This window comes from Rhinoraja longicauda, chromosome 35, assembly GCF_053455715.1.
Source record: "Rhinoraja longicauda isolate Sanriku21f chromosome 35, sRhiLon1.1, whole genome shotgun sequence".
NCBI lineage: Eukaryota > Metazoa > Chordata > Chondrichthyes > Rajiformes > Arhynchobatidae > Rhinoraja > Rhinoraja longicauda.
In genome coordinates, this window is record NC_135987.1 from 19030215 (window position 1) to 19048444 (window position 18230).

The following is an 18230-nucleotide window of genomic DNA, read 5'->3' on the forward strand; positions in this document are numbered from 1 at the left end:
ATCTTCACAAATGACTACCTTTTCCCCTATTCGTAAGGTTCATAAACAATCCTCATGCTCAATGAGGTACAGCCAGAGGTCATAGCCCCAGATTTAAAGAATGTTCCTGGAGGAAGATGAAGAGGAATCTCTTTAGTCAGAGAGCGTTGAATCTGTGGAGATGGCTGTGGAGGCCAAGTCAATGGATATTTTTAAGGCAGAGATAGATAGATTCTTGATTAGTACAGGTGTCAGGGGTTCTTGAGAGAAGGCAGGAGAATGGGGTTAAGAGGGTTAGATACTGTAGATCAGCCATGATTGAATGGTGGAGTAGACTTGCTGAGCCGAATGGCCTAATTCTGCTCTGAAAATAGACAGTTTAAATAAACAAAAGGCAAGGATAATGGAATAAGAGTAAAATGTTGGATAATTGGCCTTCACATATTCACTTCAATAAAGCTCATTAAGAACTATCCTGCATGAAACAAATTAAAGCAGATTTTTGTGTTTATTGGTGAATGACAATGAAGGTCCAAGATGTTCTGGGGACCGATATTGCAAACTGGCTCAGCTCACATTGGTTACTTTCAGTGTCTGATTCCCTCAAACATCTACAAGGAGGTGCCCCATTTATACCCACTCCATAACAAATATATTTTGCAAGTTCGGAGATGAGTCAGCTTTTAATAAGTTAATTGACTGATTGAAATGTCACAAACAGGCACAAATTCTGGATAAATTTCAGTTTCACTAATGGTATGAACGTAGCAATATGAATGTAATAACAGTAACAGAAGATATCAACTGTGTAATTGGGGCAAGCATGAAATAGACAAATTCCTTTTAATCTTTTGATCGGCACAAAATCCTTAATTTCAACAATTTATCCTTTTATTATTTTATATATATTTTTTGCTGCTGCTTGCATTATATAACACTTATGAAGATAAAGAAATCCCCAAAATCTTGTACTCAACAGAAGACCTTTATTTGGACAAATAAAAAAAAATATTTCTTTACATGTCAGTACAGAATTCCCCCTTTATGACTGACAACAATCCATTAGACAGCAGCTAATATTCCTGAACATGTTCAGCATTGAGTACCACAGTCTAAAATAATACACCATTGATATATGAAATTTTAGGTATTTTTAAACAAGGAAAATAAAACACCCACCTATTGTTTTTTGCTCACAATACAAGCCAAAGAGGATGATGTGGTTCCTCCTGCAATTTACATTTGACATACTTTCTTGCTAAGATTAACAAAGGCATGCCGTAAGCATGCTGGGGTTTTGACTTTGATTTAAATTATTTAAGCAGAGATTATTCCAAAAATAATAGATAACTGGTTTATTCCATCAGAATATTTGCATTCCTCTTAATTTATATTGGTAACTATTCTTCAATAATAATAGCATAATATGTACTATATAGAACAGGTATATACTGCCCTGGTTAGCCTCTGGTTAACAGGTTCACACAGTTACTCACCCCCTGAACTTCCACTTCAGGTTTGACTGCTCGCTTTGACAAGCATCTTACCATTCATACCCTCATTCTGATGAGCATGTTACTTCAGTAAATATTCACCGTCAGAATAATGGGCCATGTTTTGCAAGATTTTGTTACAGAAGAGTGGGGCTGTGGCATCAAGAACCTGTGGGAGGATTACTGTGGTGATGAGCCACAAAGCCCAGCCATCTCACCAGTCTAATGACAGCCTTTACATTATCGTCGATCTTTAATTGTTATCAATCATCATCTTCATCTGTTGAATCTAGGTACAAACCTACAGAATCGTGAATGAAGTTGTAGAGTTTGATGTTTGGTCTTGAGAAAGAACAGGTTCTGCACACCTCACACCAATATCGTTCCAAAAGTTTGTATATTTGACCTGTAAAAGTAGAAGTAGATTACCACTTGGTTCGTTTATTTTTAGATTGGAACAATTGTATCAGAATTTATTCTGAAAATTCCTTATAATATCTACTGCTCTAAAGAGTCACGAGGAATACAAGGCAGATATTTTAAGAGGCTTAACAAAAAAGTTGCACTTTTACCATGTACTGAATTTTAACTCTTTATTATCAAGGCCTGTTTGCATGCTGTATAGTTTTGTTTGATTCATCGATTGATTGAAATATGCAGCATGGAAACAGGCCTTAGGGCCCACTGAGCTCACGTCAACCACCGATTCACACGAGTTCTATATTATCCCCCTTTCTCATCCACTCCCGACAACTAGGGGCAATTTACAGAGGCCAATTGACTGTCAAACCCACATCTCTTTGGGACTATGACTTTACCTCTATGAGTCCATGCAAAGGATCTATTACAATAATGCAGGAGATGTTGCTGCCACTAACAATCTGCTGCTCCAAAGCCAGACTGTAGAGGGTGACAATCTGCACTCCGTTACAAATGAGATTAGCTTACCAACAGTCTGCTCTTTCTCGCTCAGGAACATGTACATATCGTGTATCTCGGTCATTAATTCCTGGTCTCCGAAGGTGAAATAAACCACATCTCGCCCTGCTTCTGCAGCGGCCATCAGCTGCAACAAGGCTGCAATAAAATCACACGTTGGTCAGTGGTCCTGCTTCTGGTTGCTGAACAAAGAATCCATCCTCAATGCAGACTTCTCCAAATCATCACACATTTCTTGCTTTCAAATGCTGACTGACCTTTCTTGAATTTACAACAGACAGCATTTTTAAATATATAAATGTTAAAGCTATCTTCTGTCTTGCATTTAACATTATCCCTCAGTGTTTGCAGTAAATGTACTTTCAACACTTGCACTCTTTTCTAAAGTATAACAGTGCACCAGTTAATCCACGAGAGGTGGTTAAATATAACACTATCAGTGTTCGGATCAGCAATGAAAAAAATATCATCCCAAATAGACTCATTATCAAGCAAAGCTTAGCACTATAATGAGTCCTCCGAGACCAGGGATGAACTCTAACATAACATTACTACTGTCAAACTGCACATATAATGAACATTGTATTTCCATTGATACATGTAGGTGTTTGCTCAGCGTGGGTGTGACTTTGACTTGACCTTCTGTTCCGAGCTTGCCAAACCTAAATGTCTTGCAGTGACATGTTACTGTTGTTTAATGAAAGTCAATGAACCAAAGACAATGTTCCTCTGCACAAACTTTTTGCATCTAAAAGTGAGCTATATTCATCTGTTATTTTAATGAATCTCTTAATTCTTTACATAAGTCATGGCTGTGATATTCATTCTCACTAGGGGCAGCACAGCGGTAGAGTTGCTGCCTCACAGCGCCAGAGACCCATGTTTGATCCTGACTACATGTGCTGTCTGTACAGAGTTTGTACGTTCTCCCCATGACTGCGTGGGTTTTCACTGGGTGCCTCCCACATCTCCAAAGATGTACAGGTTTGCAGGTTAATTGGCTTCGGTAAAAATTGTAAATTGTCCCTAGTGTGTGTGTAAGATAGTGTTAGTGTACGAGGATCTTTGGTCGGCATGGTCACGGTGGGCCGAAGGTCCTGTTTACATGTTGTATCTCTAAACTCCAAACACTACATAGGGTTTAGAAAGTAGATATTTTCAGGATGGCCTTAGAACATTGCACGAGTTATTTTTGAACTGCAATGCTATTTTGTATGCAAGGTTTCCACAAAAAGAGGTGGGATGAATCACCAAAAGATCTTTGGATCTCGGCACCTTATGTGAATGCATTTTTGTAAAAATGAACACTGGCGTACTCACATTTTAACTTGGCATCCCCACCAAATGCTCCACACCCCCAGTTCCCTGTGGCTACGGCTGAAAGATTCCTGGGATCAATGCCCGGGCGCACAAACCCACAAAAAGCCTGGAAAACAGATAAGAGCATAGAGGAAAATATTTTACCTGCAACATTAGCAAAGGAAAACATATGTTTTTTAACTGTTTTAATTTTGATAATCCCAATGTGTTGTTAAGAGAAATTCTGCAGTCTTTGTTTCATATTTTGATAGTTTGCACATTTGTTGCAGATATGGGAGAACTTGGTTTGTAACATACATTTTTCATTGTATTATTAACAAGGAATGCTCTTTCTGCCTGGCACAGTACATTCAAAATATTATTCCATCATTGGTGCTGGTTTCATTAGCTAATTACAGATGCCAATATTTGGCACACTTGGTACCTGAATAGCTATTTATTCCAGAACCATTTATTTTCTTGTCAGAAAAGCCCAGTAACCTTCTCATTCTACTTACAGAAATCCTGTTGAGAGCATTGGGGATTATAGAAATCACAAGAGTAAACATTTACACAGCAGCACAGCTGCATTTACAAGGCTTGGATGCACGCTGGTTTTATGTGCAGATTTTAGCACTCTCAAAAGGGTTTCATCCTTAAAATTGGAAATTTGTTTTCTATAGTTAGATTTTTAAATCCTCTTCTTGTGGTTTGTGATATCTTTCAACTTGTACTTCCACACCAACTTGACTAAAATATTGGCAATTCATCACTGTGAGAGAAATAACCCCAAAGTCCCAGCGGAAGGACATGAAGAAGAGTCACTGTCGGGAGATGCCTTTTTCATTCGCTATCTACGTTATATTCAGCATACAGGATAGACTCAGTGGGTCAGGCAGCATTTCTGGAGAAAAGGAATAGGTGACGTTTCGGGTGGAAACCCTTCTTCAGACTGACTTCAGGGGACAGGGAAACTAGAGGTATGAAAAGGCTCAGAATAAATCCCAGCTGGCACTGATGGCCAAGGTGGAGCCCGCAATGGTCCATTGTTGGCTGTGGAATAGGTGACAATGAAGAGATATATGGATGCAAACAGTGGAACTAGCAGGATGACCAGGGTGGTGGAGGGGCAGAGAGAGGGGGAATGCAAGGTGTACTTGAAATAAGAGAAATCAATATTCATTCCGCTGGGTTATAAGCTGCCCAAGTGAAATATGAGGTGCTGTTCTTCCAATTTGCATGGGGCTTCACTCTGACAGTGGAGGAGGCCCAGGACTAGAAAGGTCAGTATGGGAATGGGAGTTAAAATGTTTGGCAACCAAATGGATTGAAAAACCTGCTCTCTTTAGTTGTGCATTGGGCATGATGTGAAGGTGGAGAAAGGTAATTGGATTCATAAGAAGGAGCTCATTCAATCGCAAACAGTGCACTTTTTCAACAAAAAAAAATCAAAACAATCAACTACAGGAGAATCTATACATTAGATAGTGAACAGCTCATTGATTTTTTTTGTGATAGCTATGTGGTTTTCCACATTATTCTTTCCTCTATACTATCATTAAACATTTAAACAAGGCCTGATAGCCCTTATGTTAGAGCCTGCATCATTAAAAACAGAAATTAAATTCCACCTATCATTTTACTTCAACCTTATTGCTAAGCATGCACCACTGACATTTGATAAGAAAATGAATTACATAACATGGCAATATCATATATTGAAATTAAATTTATAAAGTGCCTTTCATATCAGATTGGACTTTCAAAGTGCAATCTTCACCCTTATGAGGAAAACCACGATGGTTAGTTACTATATATATATATATATATATTTATATAATAGTTAGTTTCTATATCCATATATCGAGGTATGCACCCTGTATATCAATGGAGATCTGTTTTGAGGGTAGTAAGACACAAAGACACCAGGTGGCACCAGCAATGGCTGCCTCACCAACAGTTTGTCCATCCCTTCCTTCTTTGTTGTTTTATAGTTTATGTTAAATGTATTTTTTAAATGTTCTTTAGCTTGTTTTATGTGGGGGTTGGGGTGGGGGGTTGGAGGAAACTTTTTCTAATCTCTTACCTCGACAGAGATGCGATATTTTGTTTCCGTATCGTATCTCCGTCCACACTGCGGCCTAACATCGAGGAGTTGGTGGCCTTTGCTGGAGACCGACTTTGGGAGCTCCAACCGCGAGGGCCTGTGGGACTTATCATTGCGGAGCTTGCGATCCCTCTCGGGGATCGACTTCAGAGCTCCAACTACGGGAGCCTGCGGGACTTACCATTGTGGAGCTCGCGGTCCCTGGTTAGAGACCGACTTCAGGAGCTCCACGACGCAGGAGCTTTGACCGCCCCGATGCGGGAGCTTCGACCGTCAGCTGCGGGAACTTCGATCGCCCCGACTGCGGGAGCTTCGACCGTCGGCTGTGGGAACTTCGATCGCCCCGACTGCGGACGGTTCGACTGCCCCGACGCGGAAGAAAAATATGGGAAGATTAGACTTTATTGCCTTCTACCACAATGAGGAATCACAGTGGATGCTTATGTTAGCTTTTATCTAATTGTCTTGTTGCTTTTTTTAGTATGGCTGTATGGTCATACGAATATCAATGTACCTTAATTGGTACACGTGACAATAAAAGACCTTTGAAACCTAATTGAGGAATAAATATATACCGGGATACAGGAAAAGTCCCATTCTTAATCTAAAACCTGGCATCTTTAACAGTTCTGCATGTCCTCTGTATTGCACTGAAGTATCAACAATATCAGTTTCAGTTGTTGGTTGTAAATAATATGTCAGAAGTTGACAGAAATTCTGTACGAAAACATATTGTTCTTGAATTTTGTAACAGGAAAGCACTGTGAATATTTCATTTGGTACATTTTGATTGAGTTATTAATCAGAATTGTCATTCACTGTTAAAGTGAACATAAAATAAGTCCCGTACTTGATTAAGGATGGATAACAGAGCAATATCTATTGCAAACAGCAGAGATCCATTGGTTAGTTAACTTGTTTTTGATTGTGGGACCTCTCCTTTGGCTCCTGCCTTTGTCCATATTTCATTCGTGGGCACTCCCCAATATGTCGGCTTCTTTTTAAATTCTCTATAATTTTTCTCCAACTTTGCAAATGAAATGTAAAGATAGAGAGGAACTTTGATGGGACATACTCAGGAATCTAACTGATGGTGGAGAAAAGCGATAGATTCCAGGGTGAGTAAGAGACCCACGCAGATGATCCATATTATCAGAGCACTGAAATAAGATTTACTTGTATTTTCTAAAAATAATTAATATCAATGGTTTTCACTGCATGATGCAAGGAACAGATTAAAAGTCACAAAATCTGAAATTGGAGAATCTCATTATTTACAAAGAGAAAGTTTTGAAGACTACATTTACAGCAAAATAAGCAATAATTTATCACTGCATTGTCCAAAATTACACCTAAACATGACTCCATTAAATCACATGCTTTTGATTTTTAGCATGTTCTTGAAACCTTCAGCAAGACACTCTGGACTACCAGATTCATTCAGCTGAATTAAGGCATTTTCAAAATATTTTTTACCATTACTGAAATAAGCATATATTTTACTCACTTTGCATAATTTAAACATCATGCATTATTCAAAGTTTGTGCAAAAACTGCATAGAAATCCAAGCCAATGAACGACACAAGCACCAAATAGATCATCTTGCAGTGGGAGTACCATTTCATTGAGATATGTAGGTGTAACGCAATCTATTTTATGCCAGGCTTATCTCTCGCTAAAATTAGTTGTCATATTTGTTCCACTGCAAATGTACAATGTTGTAATAGGTTAACATCAGTGTGTGCCCCAGTCTGACTCAATTACCAAAGAGATATGTGTGAGCTTAATAGCCAGCTGAACAGGGCGTTGTGTGCTGAGGCGATATCTCACAGGAGTAATTCAATCCAGGTAAGCTAAATTGCCCTTTGGTTACAGCAACAGCAAGTCACTAAGCCAGAGCATTTTCTAAACCTATGCAAAATCAGGGTTATAGGCAATATAAAAAACACATTGTTAAAGACATTGTGCTAACGTTAGCGCTAATTTTGGCGTTATCAAAAGATTATAGAAATGCAAACTTCAAATAAGTATTAAATATTAAAATAGAACAATACATTGAAAGATATTTTTGGCGGCAGTAAAACACAAGAGGTCAACCGATAGTTGGCATTATCTGTGAACAAAAAAGACCAATTATGGTGAATGTTATTAGGTTCGAATACCAAAAGATTGAGGGTAAGGGGTGACTTTAGAGATACAGAGCAGAAACAAGACGTTCAGCCCACTTAGTCCGCGCCGACCAGCGGTCACCCCGTCCACTAGCATTATCCTACGCACTGGGGACAATTTTACAATATACAGCAGCTGATTAACCTACAAACCCGTACGTCTTTGCAGTGTGGGAGGAAATCGAGCACCCGGAGAAAACCCACAGGAAGAACGTACAAACTCCATACAGGCAGCACTTGTAGTCAGGACTGAACTCGGGCCACTGGCGCTGTGAGGCAGCAACTCTACCGCTGCACCACTAAGCCGCCCCTTTGCCGGGTGTTGAAGAGAGAGGTGAGGGGAGCATGAACGTGAGGAGGAATAGTGGGAGAGAGTATGATTTCTTCTGTGCAGAGAAGGAATAACAAGGAGTTGAAGCCAGCAAAGTTCAGCCATGTTCTTATTGAATGGCAGGGCAGGCTCTGGGGCCAAGTGGCCTGCTCCTATATTCCTTTGTCCTTCTGATGAATCAAAACAATGACAATTATGGATTTTTTGGAAGTGATGACTTAAAATATGATGCATTTTGAGGGTACTTAATCTGATGCTTATTAGTCGATGAATGTGGTGTGGTATTTATACTACAGTCAGTTGATGTGAGATCTGGAATATTGTTCATGAGTCTGCACGTGTAAGAAGGCACAATGTGCAGCTATAACGGGTCAAACAGAATAATTTCACTGCCACAGTTTTCTCGTGCTTTCACAAGCCCCATCGGACTGTCCTATTCTATCTTTGCTAATGAATACAAAGACATTAACTGATGATAGACACAAAAAGCTGTAGACATTAACTGATGCTGGTTTAGGCCTTCAAATATATAATAAATGTTTTGCCAAGAGTTCTGTTTGCAGTAGTCATATCTTTTATTTGCAACAGACATTTTTATTCTGCTCCTTCAAACTGCCATCCCATTTCTCTTTCCATTCTGAGCTTTTTGAACTGAAATTCTGTTGGGTTTTGATCATCTCCAGAATATCAGTGCATAAGAGAAAGTATTTCATTTTGACAGGCACCTGCTTACAATTCACGGAAGTGACCGTGTTTCATATGTAAACAGAGTGTTAATCTAGTTAATCTAGTAATCTGTTAATCTAGTGAATATAACCTGGCAGACATTTTGCACTAACCAAGTTTTCACTGCAATTAAACTTTAGCTTGTGTAGTGTACATTGCAGGGTGTTTGCTACATCACACCAGGACTTACGCAGAATGCTATGGGCCACCTGCAACACCTGAATGAAGAAACGGGTCTCAGTTTTAATGTCTCATCCGCAGAACAGGAATTGTGCGAGGCAGTTTGACTGCTTTCTCAAGATATTTCTAAGTGGAGTAACTTTGAAGCATGGTGGATGTCGACATATAAAAAGAAGACACTTTAGATAAGAAAACCATCTTCTAGCAATAAAATTCAACTAATTTGTGCAGCAGTTAGAAAACACAATTTTTTTTAAATGAGGTGACTGACAATTGTTGATCAGTTGAACACAAGAACATTCAGCTGGTGAGACAGTTATGGGTGCTTACGCATCATTCCTTGCTAATTCAAATTAAGGTATTAGCTGATGCGTTAAATTGGGTAAGGTATTTCAGATACCGCACATTTCATAATAATGCAGAATAAAGTGACACCTGAAGTTGTATCAGCCGCCGCAGCTGAAATTCAGCACTGAAATTCAGCAGGTCCCAGCTTCACATCTATGATTTGCACACAAGGGACACGACCTATTGCCAAACACACTATAAGAAATTAAAAACATTACTTTGACCAAACATTGGCCTTTTTGACTGGTAGTTACAGCTGAAATGAATTAATGGCTGCAAAGCAGCCAAACCGAGACTGCCGAGTTCCAATGTTCTGAAAAATTGTTATGATTTACTAAACTCAGCTTTGCATTAATGGATGCAAATTCTTCAGACTCAGCACTTTCCCGAACTTGATGAATTACTGACAAATAATTTATAAAATCGTGAACAAATCCGAGATACTAGAAGCATTCATCTATTTGCAAATGTAACTTAGTCATTCATAGACCTATCTTAATACAGATGAAAATACTTGTTATATGATTGAACAATTTGTCAACAAAAAAAAGTGGTGGGGCTGCCAATGCATTTTTCCAATTAAACTGCCACTAAACTTTACTATATTAATTTATTGTGCATCTGGACCTTAGGCATTTTCACCAATAAGGAGTGTGATATTTCTCCTTGTTATTTGAACAAACTGCCAAGTCTCCAGAAAGTACAACCTGAAATATTTTTAAAATATTTTGTAGCTCCCATGCACCTCGAGTTTAATTTTTTACTATCCATTCAGTTTGGGACATTCAGCAATTTGTAATGGCAAAGATTTCTACTTTGGAGAAATAAATGTTTTAAATATAATCTGAACAAAAGTAAAATTCCTGATGTATAAAACAAATTTACCCACTATAAACATCTAAACTATAAACATCTAAATGGTTAATTTAGCTGATTTTTTCTTTAAAACAGTATTTGCGGTGTGGAATTAGGCAGTTTACTTCAGCTCTGATGTATTGCTTCTACCGCTGCTATCAATCACCAGTGTTTAGGCTCCAGTTAAAATGGGATTCGTGCCTGTGCAAATCATCCTTAATGTGGATTTGTGAAAGTGTTAATTTTAATTTCCGACTCAGGAGTCATAGATTTATAAAGCATGGAAACAGGGTATTCGGCCCAACAAGTCCAAGCCGATCAAAGTGCCTCCCAGTCATCACAGTTTGGTTTCTTGCCACTGAGCCAATTTTGGCTCAAATTTGTCACCAATCCCTCAGTCTTTTACTTTTTTGACCAGCATTCCATGGGTGACCTTGTCATGAGCCTTACTAAAAGCTACATAATCTACTTCAAACATACTGTCCTCTTCAAAGTATTCAATCAGTTGGACATGAGCTCCCCTTAACAAATCCATGCTGACTGCACCCAATTAATCACTCCTGTGCTAAATGAAGGTTTATTTTGGAATTCATTCAAGGATCAGTAATTTGCCCATCAATGCAGTTATACTAACTGGCCTGCATTTTAAAAAGAGAGTAAGACACAAACAAGTAATGCAACTTTGACAGAGGATTGAAAAAAATGTAGTCAGTTCCTCTGCAGTTTCTGCCTATGATTCTTTTAACAATTTGGGTTACATTTGGACTTGGTAATTAATTTATTTTCAAAAACCCCTTAATAACTCCCAAAAAACTACCTTCATCCCACGCAGTTTCACAATGTTAATTACAATATGGGCATTCTCCCATTTTTACAAAACATAATCTCACAATCTTCATCACAAACCATACCCACGTCCACTGTCTCCCCAAAGGTTACCTTTGTAGTTCTTAATAAGCTCTAGTCCTTCTGTAGTTTTCTTCTTATTCTTTATGTGCTCACAACATATCTTTTATCTCATGTGACTGGACATCTTCTGTGCAGGTTCCGAAGTTGCCACTCAGCAATTACAATGAATTCTTTAAAGCATTAAATTGCCGACTGAAAATGCATGGAAACCATGGATACAAGAACAACAGCTTGTTACAGTAACAGCAGGAAGGACTGCGAACAATTAAAATTTCAAAGGAACATTTGAGGTTTTCTTTATGTAACAGTATGACAGCCAGGGCAAAATAATTTATTTTTCAGGAGGAGATCAAAATCCAATTTTCATGCCTGGAACTTTTTAAAGTGCATCTATTGTGTCCAGGCAAAAATATTGCAACATTAAAAAAATGATCTGCAGAACATAGAACTAAGCCAGGTAACATATCCTGATATTAATACCACCAGGATATCATTCAGGTTATGGAACATCGAACATACACCAGAACAGCACAAAACAAGCACTTTGGCCCACAATGTCTGTGGTGCACATGATGCCAACAACATCTAACTACACATAATCCATATCCCTCCATTCCCTGCATATCCATGTGCCTTAAATGCCACTATCACACCTGCCTCAAACAATACCCGTGGCAGTGCATTCCAGGACTCACCAGTCCCTTTTCGTACACATCCCCTTTAAATTTTGCCCCTCTCAGCTTCAAATTATGCCCTCAACTATTTGATTTTTCCATCCTGGGAAAAATGTTCTGACTGTCTACCCTATCTATGCCTGTCGTAACTTAATATACAGATTCTATCAGATCTTCCTGCATCCTCCAGTGTTCCAGAGAAAACAATCCAAGTCTGTCCAACCGCTCCCTGTAGCTTATACCCCATAATCCGGGCATCGTCCTGGTGAACCTTCTGTGCGTCCTCTCCAAAGTCTCCACATCCTTCCCAATGGGGCAACCAGAACTGTGAGCAATACTCCAAATGTGGCTTAACCAAAGTCCTACAAAGCAATTCTAATGACTTCCTGACTCTTGTACTCAATACCCGCCCATTCATTGAGGATAATTTGTCTTGTTGAAAATTTACCTGGATTTTAAATATGAAAGGCAATAGTTCATAACAAATAAAACTGGAATGCAAAAACAAAACTGGACTGAAACCAAAGCAATGGACAATAGGTGCAGGAGTAGGCCATTCGGCCCTTCGTGCCAGCACCGCCATTCACTGTGATCATGGCTGATCATCCACAATCAACACCCCGTTCCTGCCTTCTCTCCATATCCCTTGACTCTGCTATCTTTAAGAGCTCTATCTAACTCTCTCTTGAAAGCATGATTATTTAGTACAGTACGACATTCTTCCATTAGATTCACATTCACTAGTAATTAGTGATCTCACTCATGTTTAGGAAATTTTCGAAACCAGAACACTGCAGTAATTTTGCAGCAACACATCACTTGCTACGCTAATGGAAGTCTGGTATTTCCTTCAACTTATAATTTAGGCACTGGTGTTGCTTGTAAAAATCTGAGCTGTCAGCAAACCAGTCAGTTAAGGTCATTAGGAAATCTGTACAATTTGCCATCATTAAAAATCTTCAATGTGATTGAATATCTTATCTATTATGAATGGATTCCAGTTAAAAAATGATGCCAATTTATTTTTCATCCAATTTAATTGCAAAATTTGTAGTTCTAAATTGCAGTTTGAAGTATTTCACTGATTGTAAAATACGCTGAAGGGTTTACTCTATACCCTTTCTTGTGCTAGCTCAGTGGCATCTCAGTGGCATCATGTCCAGGTGCACAATTATTTCCCCAATTGTTTCAGGAATTCCTGAAGATTCCAGGCCAGATTAGATTCGATGTTAGATTCCCATTCTCAATTCCTCTTCATATCCTCAGGTGCCAAAAGGAGGACAAGATTAGATCCACAGAGCCGAAACTATCTCTATCTTTAAATTATTGGAATTTTGGGGGGAAATCCTTTCACTGCTGCATTTGGAGAAATATAATAGCATGTTAATTGTGGGCTGAAGGGCCTGTTCTTGTGCTGTACTATGATTCATAGAAGGATTCATAGAAACATTCATAGAAGGGTGAGAAGGGATCTTATTGAAACATATAAGATTATTAAGGGATTGGACACATGTTCCCGATGTTGGGGGAGTCCAGAACCAGGGGCCAGTTTAAGAATAAGGGGTAGGCCATTTAGATCGGAGATGAGGAAAAAAAAATTCACCCATAGAGTTGTGAATCTGTGGAATTCTCTGCCTTAGAAGGCAGTGGAGGCCAATTCTCTGGATGCTTTCAAGAGAGAGTTAGATAGAGCTCTTAAAGATAGCGGAGTCAAGGGATATGGGGAGAAGGCAGGAACGGGGTACTGATTGTGGATGATCAGCCATGATCACCGTGAATGGCGGTGCTGGCACGAAGGGCCGAATGGCCTACTCCTGCACCTATTGTCCATTGATTCTTTTCTCGGTGTCTTTTAACATTTCATGACAAAACAGCAAAATGTGCAACAGCAGAACAAAGTTCAACTAAACTGTGAATATTTTCTGTGTCTAAATCTGTGATTATATTTCCATGTAATTTTGACTAAAGTTGTACAAGTTAACATTACAGTAAAGCTCATTTGACATCTCCCTGACACTGTAATGACCATTATAATATATTTATGAGAATGTAGTTTCAAATTTCCATTTTTATGGGAAAGGAAATTGAATTGAACAGTACACTCGATGTATTTTTTTCCAATCATTTCTGAATCAAGTGAAGCAGGCAGGTTAACCTGGACTCTACACGGTAGAAAGTCAAAAATAAGGCAACAACATTATTCTCATCATCTAAAAAATATAACTTATTTTTTCAGTGATGAGCAGACCATCTCATTAAATCGAGGTTATATTTTATTTTCTCATGGCATGGAAGTAAATTACATTGAGAAACAGGAACAAGAAAGACAGCAATCATTAAATTCAGTTGGCTAAGTCACTATAATAATATAATGCTACCATATTAATGTCCCGGACATCCTAAGACATGGTGAAACGTTGATTGGAAGACTACTTCCAGAGAAAACGTTGTTGTGGAAAAGGGTACTTACTCTCCAAGAAACAAAGTATCAAAAGTCAGAATTTGCCATTTTGTTCCTTGCCTGCCTACAGCCAAGGATAATGCTTCAATATTCAGCAAAGCAAAACACTCAAAACTTTGCAGGGCAGCTGGAAGAACTGCTGCCTCACAGCGCCAGAGTCCCAGGTACAATCTGGGCCTCTGTAGAGTTTTCACAGTGTGGAGTTCTCCCTGCGACTATGTTGGTTTCCATTGGGTGCTCCAGTTTCCTCCCATGTCCCAAAGGTTGGTAGGTTAATTGGCTTCTGTAAATTGTCTCCAATGTGTCAGGAGTGGATGCGAAAGTAGGATAAAATAGAATTAGTGTGAAAGGGTGATTGATAATGAGTGTGGTCTCAGTGGGCCAAATGGCCTGTTTCCATGCTGTATCTTTCAATCAATCAATCAATTAATCAATCAATTCACTGATTTTCTCAAATGTTGATGCATTACTATTATATCCCCTTTTGAATTGCTAAACACACAGCACAGTTAAAAGCCACAACACGACAGGATACAAATAATGGGCTTGGTTGCTGTGGCTTCAGTAGTTACATTGAGATGGATTGGAAGGGTTTGAACCAGAAGCCGTGCAATTGGAGATGAATAGCTAAGCCACTGCCACGACTTTAGAAAGAATGATAACATTTCACTAGCGGCCAGTGTAGTTCAATCAGAAAGGTTGGCACTGTCGAGGATAGTTTTAGTATCACCCTGGTTCAGAGATATCAATCAAAGTAAGTCTACTTCAGAGACTTGATGATACTTCCAGGAACACTGAAGAATATTCTACTGTCAAGGTGTCGTTGGCAACATGGTAAAATAAGGCCTTGGGTGGACAATTATCCTCTTAGGTGGATTATTTAATGAATTACGAGGGTTTTGGAAAAAGCTAAGATTACTGGATTTTCCAGTCTTTAGTCAGTTGTGGGATGTTTTTGCCTTTACAATCACAGGAACAGTTGTGCCAGTCGGTTCCTCAGGGTTATAAAAATATAACACTAAAGCAGATTCCTTCTTTTTCTTTTTGAAGATAGTATTTTGGAAGAGTACTATATCAGAAGTATAGCACTACGTCATTACTGTATCAGAAGATGCAAGGAGTGAGTGTTTTACTCAAGATTCCAGCATTTGCGATTCTTTGTGTCTCCATTTTAAAGTTAAATTACTACTTCTTGCATGAAAAGTTCTTTAGTATCACCAAAGTATGAACTTTCACATTACCCAGTGCCCTACACATCTAAAAGACCTGTCCAGAATATCATAATTACGTACAATTTGTACTGTGGTACTTTTCCATCTCGACTCTTAAAAAATATATAATTTTTTAGGAAACAAAAACTCAATTGTCCAGTGTAGTGAGCAGACCGCTCTCAGTCCAAATGGCTCTAGAATAGTTCAACTAGATACTCCAAAGAAACAAACTATACAAATAAAACAAACCAAATCATTGAGAGCAACCAATGATTGATTTAATCTTCCTGAAAAGGGCCTGATTTGTAGAGCTGTTTTGTGAACAGGGCCTAGAGTCAGTACCGACAATGATGGCAATCTAAACTAATCTGATCTGCCCACACATGGTCCTACCGCTCTATTCCCTGTCTGTTCACATGTCCAAATGGCTCTTGAACGTTGCTATCGTTCCTGCTTCTACAAACTCCCCAACATGTACTCAATCCGAGCTCATGCCACTGCATGCAAGAGGATGCCTGCTGCCATCACACAATCTACTTTCAAGCAACAATTTATATTCCCTACCCAATTTGTACTCTAAGATATCACTTCTACTGCTTACTTCATTTTTCAGTGAGCAAGAGATTTAAAAGTCAATATTAGTGAATTCAGAAAGTCTAGATTTGTTGATATCAAGTATCTCCGAAGTATGAGTGCCTCTCAAATGGCTTATCCCAGTTCAATAGATTATAACCTGATAAATACGCATTGCACAGACAACAAAAATGGAAACCTTTCAATATACTGTTGAGTCTGATGTTTACAGTAAACAGTTTAGTTTGCATGTTGCAGAATTCATAATTAAAGAACCATTTTTATTAATAAAAATACAAAACTTTTATAAATTAAAAACAAAAAATAATTGTTCCATGTAATGGTTTAGTATTATCAAAGGGCAGACTTCAAATTTTGGTTTTTAAATTAGAAACATGGAAAGCCATTAATTTTTTTCTAAAAAAAATTGTTAAGTGCCTCAAGTTTTGACTTAAGAACTATTTAAATTACAAAAGGTGTAGCTCACTATTTGTAATGGGGATGTACATTTACCACGGGAATATACATTGAAAAGCTTAAAATCTGATAAGGTTGATTATATACAAGCATATACACAGAAATACATAGTCCTATAATCAATATTTTCACAATTTTTAAGCGAAGGTTTGGGCTTTGTTATTGATTTAAATGTTTTGATGTTTCTCTTAAACTAATTTTCACAATTCAAACCCATTACCTGAAGCAGTAATTAAACATAACTACAAACATTCATTTTGGTTCATTCATTATAAAAATTCTAATTTTAATTTCTCATATCAGGATGTGTTCAAAAGTACAAAGACGATACAAGACAAAACAAAAGTTAATAATTGAGGAAAATCAGAACGCATAAAATAATCAGATTTAAACACTCACCTTATTCATTTCTCTCTTTAAGTTATGTGGGGAAAATTGATCGAGATGATGCCTGAAAGGTAATGCATCTATGGCTACGATCTCTGTGTGGTGTCTCTGCCAGGCATCCCTGCATATCAAGGAAGACTTTTAAAAAGAGTAATCTAAGTTTGTATGACAAATCCATAAAGCAACCAAAGTCAGCTCTCACAAACAAGGAATAAGAAATTCTTATTTCTTAAAAAACAGATTAAAATGGTACATAGCAATTGATAAAATTAAATGCTGCCCTTGTGTAATCTAATGATGTTTATGTAGCTAGACATTTTCAAGTGATTAAAGAATACCCATTTTTTCTCTTGTCCAAAATTTAAATTGCAAGAAGAAACATATCTTATGAACTTAGGAAATGATATCTTATTATGGAAGCACGAAAGGCTTTTAATTAATAATCAAAGCAGTCACAGCCAATGAGGAGCAACATAAGGGAAAATGTTTCAGAATGTGACGTAATTTTGCAAGTCAACTATCATTATTAACATTGTTGACCACATATAGTGCTTAATCAGAACTTGATACCAATGATTCAATTTTCTCTAAATCAGCTCTGATAAAGCATTGAGATATGTTTCTCCACAGTGTCTCTTCACTGTAAAAAAAGACAGTCAGATAAACTTCTTCATGTGACTGAAACTACTCATTGAAACTAATCTTCCAGACCTGGGCACAAGAGAATGCCCATTTCCCTTGGGTATATTGAGAGGAGGCAACAGAAGATTATGTTCAGTACAGAGATGTCTGAGCACAATGAGCAGCCGGATATCTCATTTTCTGAAACGAGTGATTGCTGATGTACCAAGAGCAGCCATTTGCAGATTAAATGACACCTTGACCTGTTCCTGCATCCCTACTGTATAGAGTTTGGGAGTGTTCTAGGGAAATATGAATGCAATGAAATGTAGGAACGAACTGCAGATGCTGGTTTACATGGAAGATAGACACAAAAAGCTAGAGTAACTCAGTGGGTCAGGCAGCATCTCTGGAGAAAAGGAATAGGTGACGTTTCAGGTCGAGAACCTTCTTCTGACTGAGAGCCAGGGGAGAGGGAAACGCGAGATGTG

At 38.3% G+C, this 18230-nt stretch overlaps 1 protein-coding gene across 2 annotated transcripts in view; it reads right to left on the reverse strand.

The window, feature by feature from the left end:
* Window positions 1–966: 966 nt before the first annotated feature.
* The window catches only part of parga (poly (ADP-ribose) glycohydrolase a), a 108619-nt gene continuing 91355 nt past the window's right edge, over window positions 967–18230 (reverse strand). For both annotated transcript variants that reach the window (XM_078428378.1, XM_078428377.1), the window contains exons 15-18: window positions 17131–17239; window positions 3732–3837; window positions 2421–2549; window positions 967–1878 (exon numbers count right to left, since the gene is read on the reverse strand). In XM_078428378.1, the coding sequence (XP_078284504.1) occupies window positions 1736–1878; window positions 2421–2549; window positions 3732–3837; window positions 17131–17239 (487 nt within the window). In that variant the 3' untranslated portion in view covers window positions 967–1735. The remainder of the gene's footprint in view (window positions 1879–2420; window positions 2550–3731; window positions 3838–17130; window positions 17240–18230) is intronic.